The 7,133-nt window shown below is 56.6% G+C and overlaps 1 protein-coding gene across 4 annotated transcripts in view; it reads left to right on the top strand.

The window, feature by feature from the left end:
• The window catches only part of LIN37 (lin-37 DREAM MuvB core complex component), an 8,973-nt gene that overhangs the window by 551 nt on the left and 1,289 nt on the right, over positions 1–7,133 (top strand). Inside the window, exons 1-8 of one of the 4 annotated variants that reach the window (XM_024199895.2) lie at positions 170–367; positions 1,314–1,368; positions 3,563–3,664; positions 4,962–5,037; positions 5,423–5,473; positions 5,857–5,886; positions 6,534–6,619; positions 6,855–7,021. In XM_024199895.2, coding sequence (XP_024055663.1) covers positions 176–367; positions 1,314–1,368; positions 3,563–3,664; positions 4,962–5,037; positions 5,423–5,473; positions 5,857–5,886; positions 6,534–6,619; positions 6,855–7,021 — 759 coding nt within the window. In that variant the 5' untranslated portion in view covers positions 170–175. Of the gene's footprint in view, positions 1–169; positions 368–1,313; positions 1,369–3,562; positions 3,665–4,961; positions 5,038–5,422; positions 5,474–5,856; positions 5,887–6,533; positions 6,620–6,854; positions 7,022–7,133 lie in introns of those variants that run through there. The other 3 variants (XM_024199897.2, XM_024199896.2, XM_024199898.1) reach the window with 3 other exon arrangements.

Here is a 7,133-nt window from a genome sequence, read left to right as displayed (position 1 = left end):
GTTGAGAGGTGTATGGTGGGGGGGGTGAAGATACCGGTGGGGGAGAGTATGGGGTGTGTGTTGGTGATACCGGGGCTGGGCCTGGCCCGTAGGAGAGTGGGGTATGTGCAGTGGGGGGGTGTATGGTACTGGGCTCTTGCCTGGTCTGCACTGGTGAGTACGGGGTTGTGTGTGCATGGTGGGCTGGGCCTGGTCTGCATTGGGTGGGGGATGCAGGCCCGTGGCAGTAGGTTGGCAGGGTAGTGGGGGGCTGCGTGTGGGCCGGGGAATGGCAGGGCCTCTGGCTGCCTCTCACTGCCCCCAGAGCACCCATGGAACTGTGCTTGAAGTTCAGAATCCAACTGTTTCCCAGCATGGCCTGCCCCAGGTACTATCTTGTCCCCGAGTGGCCCAGAAACTGGCCAGTAGTACCTGGGCGTTACTGCCTCTAGCTGGCATTTGGCTTTGTCAAAGCAGAGTGGTCTGGAAATCGAGCAGGTGCTGTCCCCCGCTGCAAACTTGGCTGGTTCTGGTTTTGCCGCTACGTTTGGTAGACGGATGGCTTGTGGTTTCCAATCCACCATCCCCAAGGAAATGGGCCCAGAACGGAAAAAGCTACTGCAGCCAACACCAGGGAGACAAAAGCCCTGAAATCCTGGATTGTCCCCTTTCTAGAGGATGTCAGTTTGGCTGGCTGCAGACGTGAAGATGGTGCAGGTTTTGTGCAGCGTCCTGAGGCGGAAAAGCGTCTGTGAAGTGCTGCTCCATTTCTCCCTCTGCCCTTGGGGGGCTTTCGGGCTAGCACGTTTCCCCTTCAGTCTGTCAGCTGGAGCTGTGAGTGCAGCTGGAGAACTTGGTTTGTCGTGCTATGCACTTGGCCCATTTCAGCCCATTATATCAGTGAGCTAAGCTACAAAGAGCAGGGAAATGACCCTGGTTTCTCTCTGTGTGGCTTTGCCCTATGGCTAGAAAAACAGGCCAAGCAAAAGCTCTGTACCGGGTTGCGTTGGGCAGTTGGTCCCTTCGTTGCTGCTGTTTTGTCGCACTGAGCTCCAGTTCTCTTTACAAGCTGGTTGGTGACTTATTTTGGACTCCTGAGGGCCAATAGAGCTTGTTGTTGTTGTTGAAAAATCTGGCAACCTGATTCAGCATGGAAAGGGTCAGGACTCCTGGGTTCTATTTCCCTCCGCCCCATCCCCCTTCTGAGCCAGGATAGAACCCAGGAGTTCTGACTCCCAACGCCCACTGTCTGTAACCCACCAGACCCCATCCTGCTCTCCATGGCTGTGTCCCCGTAGCACGTTCTCTGACCCCCGGTCTCTCTCTCTCTGCAGGGTTCCCGGCCCCAGGTCACCATGCTGCCTACGAAGGTGGAAATCGAGAAGCAGGGTAGGTTCTGTAACTCTGTGGATCTGCCTGAAGAACCCTGGTGGTACCAGACGGCAGGGTGGGCACCCCCAGACACCTAGTCTGGGATTCCAGCTGCCCCCCAGCCAGGCACTGAAAGACTTTCCCACCCCCACAGCTGCTCTGTGCCCAGCAGCTGATCCATTCTAAGGAGGCCACAGAACCTACACCCCCAGGGGGAGGGTGGTCATGGGGGAAATTGGGGTTACATGCCTGTCTCTGCATGGGCTCTATCCACCCTGGGCATGTTTTGATCCTCAAAATACTTTGGCGAGTGGAGGGTCCCAGTCGCTTGCCATCCAGGATCTTCGGGGCGCAGACCCAGGCATCCACAGCCATTCAAAGGGACAAGTTTTGTGACAGTCTGGTCAGGGTTCAGGGTGCAATCCAGCCCAGTGAGGGGTTGTCTCCACTTGCCCTGTAGCCTGGGGTGCCTTCCAGTGCTTTGGCTACGAGCATCCAGCAGCAATCTACCAGCATGCAGGTCACACCTTGAGTGTGTGCTAGACAGCCCTGGACCAGCAGCCTGTCTGCAGCCCCACCAGCAAGTCCCCAATGTGTTCCAAGTCCCGAATTTCCCCCAGAGTATGCTCTGCCACGTCCAGCCCTCTCCTAGCCAGTTCAGAGAAGTAATGTGGTTCCTTTGCTCCTCGAAAGACACCCACCCATCACAGCTTATTAACCTCACCGGGGTGAATGCACCCGCCATTTAAACACCGCGCTGAGTTGTCTTGTAGTAAGAATAAGACCCATTTATGAACAATAGGACATAAGTGATGCTAAGTAAAAACAATCAAGTTAGAAAGGGGTACAGGCAAAACACAAGTGAAAACCATATATCTAAAACAATCTATCAAGGTGGTGGTCAAGATGGTCTGTCTGCCCGCTTGCTCTTCCCAGCCTCAATCAGGACTTTCACAAAAGCACAACACGCTGGCTTCCTTGGTCCTTTTAGGTGCAAGAACTTTACCTAAGCAGATTTCTCACCTGTATTCAGTTCCAGAGACTTCAACCCCCCTGTGGTAGAAAGACCCGTTTTTCTTAGTTTGCAAGAGCTCTGATCTCTTGTGTCTAGTGACGGGTGCCAGAGGTGGCTTCTGTCCTTGCCTTATTCCTTCAGAGAACTTGTTCTGAGCAGCAGGTTGTTTGTTTCTCATGGGCTTCCCATCCCCTGTATGGTTTCTGTGTAAATGGGCCTGTCTGTTGGTTGTGATCACACCTTGCTTAACCTCCTGGGAGGCAGGGAGCTGCCTGGCTGGAGTGAGCTGTTTCTCCCTGTGTGTGGACACAGGCTGTAAAACATAACCTCACTAAGTGTCAGTATTTCCCCCATAGCACTAATACAGACATCTCCCCAGGATATTCATCACCAAGTGTGTCATTAGCTTTCAGAAAAGACCTCACTTGATACCTCTGATAATACGTTATATCGTATGCAACCTGTTGAGTCAATTGCTTATCATTGAGGTTCAGCGCCCGTGGGGGCCCCACCCCATCTTTATAGCACAATCAACCTTTGCAATGTTTGCTTTGGACAGTAGAACCCCGACACAGCTTCTCTGGGCATGTGGGTTCAGTGACATTGTAGTTGCAATCGCAGATGTGTGTAGAAAGCCAGACAACTTTGTGTGGTCGAAGGCATGTCAGGGGCTGATAAGGGACAGAAAATCTTGGCTGAGAAGCCTGTTTTGGCTAGTCCAGACTTGAGCTGTCACAGACACCTCACTTGCTGGGTTAGGGGCTGCACTAATGCAATCAGGGGACAGTAATAACCGCCCCCACACACACACCTGCTTTCTGAAGCAAGAATCTGACACCCGCTGAACAGAATGATTCTGTCATAGAAAGAGAATGCCGGGCCGGAACGTGGGCAGTGCAACAGAAATTCTGGGGCCTAACTGATCACTCTGCATTAGCATGATGGCTCCAGTCCCAAACCGCTCTGATGGAGCGTGACGCGCCAAGAATATGAGATGGAAATTGTACATAGAAAGGGAACAGACCCTGGTCCAGGAAACGGGGCCTTTGGGTCGGCCAGCGGGTAACCCTCCTGCAGCCTTGTAAGGGGGGCAGGGGACCTGAAGCATGCCTGGATTCACACCCTTTGTACAAAATACGCCTTGGGAAGTGCCAACGGAAAGCTCGTGACTCACTGGGTATTAATATCATCGTGTAGTGTGGCTGCAGGCAACTGGTGCAAAGTTATGGATGGAAACTGAAATGATAATTGGCAAGTGGTTGCCAGCCGAGCAGGAGCTACCCCACTGTAGCCAGAAGGGTGAGTTTTCCACTCCTGCAGTACTCTGAAAGACCGTGAGAATGTCATGTAAACAGGCCCACCACACTCACAAAGAGGGGAGGCGAATAGCCAATCACATGTCTCGTGCATTCGGTTACACCGGCAGAGGCAGGACTAAATGATTTCCATCTTGGCAGACCACTCCAGCGGGGTGGTAGTGGGACAGACCCCACGGTGCCACCTCACAGCTGAAATAGGCTTTTGTCATTGACATTTCTGAGGGGCCAGGTGATCTGGCTGTCCCCTAATACGACAAAGGATCTAGCCCCCTTTGACTTTGGGGGATTGATCCGGCCCTTGGGGTTCGGTCAGCCAGTTTGGTGGAGACGTGTGGAGGTTTTACCTTCCACCACGTCTGCCTTGTTAAGTTTCAGTCACTAGACCCTTTCTCTTGTAACTGTTCTTGCCACTTGAACTCATTGCAAAGCTCTCTTTGGAATTACATGAACGTTATTTACGTTGAATCTCAACCCATCCCGGGCTGTGTTTGAACTCAGCTGTTGGGGAACTTCAGTTCAAGTAACAAACAGTGGGCTATTGACTCTGTAAAGAAGCAGCAGACCCAAACCTCCCTCTGATTGTCCCAGGACAGGACTGGACATCTCAGAACATAGTTTGGGGAGATTCCGGGCTGGATACTGCATGGACTCACCTGACCCATTGGTAACCAAGGTTGGGTATCGCAGGCCGGCTCCTGGAGCAAAAGTGTTGGATGAGGGCTGCCCAATACCTGGCCATAGAGTGCATGCTTGGTCCTGACCGGGGGCGTCCCAGGCAGACAGCTACAGTAGCAAGGTGTTGTGAGACATGTTGCAGTAAGGGAAGACACAACTCTTCCCCTGTCTGGATTGCCCCCCACAACGTGACAGATTCTGTTTTGCCTCCCTGTGTTCAGGTTTCTTCAATTCCTGTCCCAAAGCAGTCTTTGGACCTCCTGTGTTCTGTCCTGGCTTGGGGAGGGGAGTGGGGTATAGTGGTTATGGCGGGGGGGGGGGGCTTGGAGTCAGGACTCCTGGGTTCTATTCTAACCCTGCAAGAGCCCCAGAGACAAGGTGCTAACCCCTTTGCTCTGGCCAGTTGTAGCTTGTGTGTTTAGCTCTTCCCTACCTGCCCCACCCCAGAGATGGCTGCATTCCAGCGCCGGGCAAGCCAACCCTGTGCGTGGAGCCCTTTGGGATGTGCAGAGCCTGGAAGGGCTGGCCATGTGGGAAGGCGCAGGCTCCTCTCCTACCATCGCGCTCAGGGCTCCATGTGTCTGTTATACTTCCCACCGCAGATCTGGAGACGACCAACGCCCGGAGCCGCCTTGATGCTGTGCTGCAATGTCTGCTGGAGAAAAGCGATGTGGACCGGTGGGTGGAGACGCACGCAGATTGGTGGGGGTGTGAGAGCATAGGCTGGGAGTTGGGCTTAGAACAGAGCTGGGGGCATATGGGTCCTTTCACCTCTAGGGGTCACCAGTTCTAATCCACCCCCACGACAGGAGTCTAACGGGCTGCCTTGGGGCAGCCGGGAAAGGGACACGGGGCCTTTCCCTTTTAGGGGGCACCCCTGGGCGGGGGACTGGCTGGCTCGGGCGTGGGAAATGGCAATGGGGCCTTTCCCCTCTTGGGAGTGCTGGGTCCCTCCAGCCCCACGGCAGTGGGTCAGCTGGCTCAGGGGCTGGGCCCCCAGGGTCGCATGCCATTGGGGTTGGGATTGGGCTGGCTCTGATTCGGACTGACATGCTCCTTGCAGGGAGCAGATGGACGAGGATGCCGGGAAGACATCCAGCGACCCGCTGAGCAAGTAAGGAGCCTCCGGCCAGGAGCTGTTGGGGGGGCTGGGTGGGGAGAGCCTTTTTCTTGGGGCCACTTGAGAAAGCAAGTCAGAGCTTGGAGGGCCCGTAACGTTCCAGCGCTGACCTGTGGGGGTGTCTGGATTGTCCCCTTCACGCAGCGCTGCGTTACCCCAGCCGGGTTCAGCTCCCCCGCCCCCCCGCTCAGCTGGGCAGATTCTACCCCACTGACCTCCACCCTGCTGCTCAGACCCCGTTCCTCCTCCCGGGTCAGGGGTGTGGGCAGGATTGGAGCAGGGGGCACCATGTCTAGCAGCTGGGGCCTGCTGCCCCTGAGAAGGGTGGGGGGCCTTGCACCTCAGGCCTCACCTCCCCTCTCCTCTTGTCTTTGCAGGGACTCCTCCCCCTCCGCGGCTGGGAAGAGGTGGGTACCTCCAGCGGCATGGTGCCTTGCTGTGCGCCATAGGGCTGCCAGGCCCAGACACCACCCTGACGGGAGATGGACAAGCAGATGGGGGCCTGGGGTCTAGTGGGTTAGAGCAGGGGGGCTGGGAACCAGGATGCCTGGGTTCTCTCTCAGCTGTGGGCAGGGAGTGGGGTCTGGTGGGTTGGGAGGGAGGCAGAGTCAGGACTCCTGGGTTCTCCCTCTTTAGCCATTTGACCTGATGCAGTCCCTTTGCAATCAGCACCTCAATTCTGTCTGTGAAGTGGAGGTGACACCCCCAGCTCTTGGAAGGGCATTATGAGGCTGAAGTTGTTTGTTGTTAAAGAGATTCTCAGGCAATAGTCACTGTGTGGCTGTTCCCCAGCTGCCCCACCCCAGAGCTGGCTGCATTTCAGCACTGGGCGAGCCTTTTGCGGGGTGTGGGGGTGGCAGGACGGTGCTGGGATGGGGATATCTGTGTGGGGAAGGGCTGGCTCCTCTCTCATGATCATGCCCAAGGCTCCATATGTCTGGGCCCCCATTTGGCCCTATGGCGGGGAGTCCCTTCTATGGCCTGGCCTCTGTCCCTGGAGGTGTCGGGGCTTGGCTGTCCACCATTGATCTGCCCCACCCCCACCCCCCGGCAGGCCCTCGGCACGGTTCTCCCATCACCGGCGCAAGAAGAGGAAGGAGACAGATGACGGATTGACTGAGAGTGGCCAGCAGAGACAGAGTAAGTGGGGGTGGGGCATGGGGCCTTCCCCTCTAGGAGGTGCTAGCTCCTATTTGACCCCAGGGCAGGGGAGTGGCTGGTTCAGGGGAGGTGGGGACTGGAACACGGCTGGGGGGGGGCAGGGAATGGGGCATGGGGCCATACCCCCCCCCCAGGGGGTGCTGTCTCAGATCCTGGGCGGTGGGCTGGCTAGAGGGGGTTCCCGTCTGACGGTTTTGCTGCCCTGACCCCCCAGACACCTACATCATCAAGCTGTTTGACCGGAGTGTGGACCTGGCGCAGTTTGCAGAGAGCACCCCACTGTACCCCATCTGCCGGGCCTGGATGAGGAACAGTCCCGCCGTACGCGAGAGGGAGCGCTCGCCCAGCCCCCCGCTGCCCGCCCTGCCTGAGGATGAGGAGGTGGGGGATGTGGGAGGAGGGGCTGTGTGGGGTCCCATCCCCCCCATGGGGCATGGGCTGTGTGGGGTGTCCCCTACCCCCACTCTGTGTTCCCAGGGGGCTGAGGGGCAGG

Source organism: Terrapene carolina, unplaced genomic scaffold (genome assembly GCF_002925995.2).
Source record: "Terrapene carolina triunguis isolate 2854851 unplaced genomic scaffold, T_m_triunguis-2.0 Scaffold461, whole genome shotgun sequence".
In the NCBI taxonomy this organism is placed as follows: Eukaryota; Metazoa; Chordata; order Testudines; family Emydidae; genus Terrapene; species Terrapene triunguis.
The sequence above is the reverse complement of the archived record's forward strand: the minus strand, read 5'-3'. Positions and strand labels throughout refer to the sequence as shown.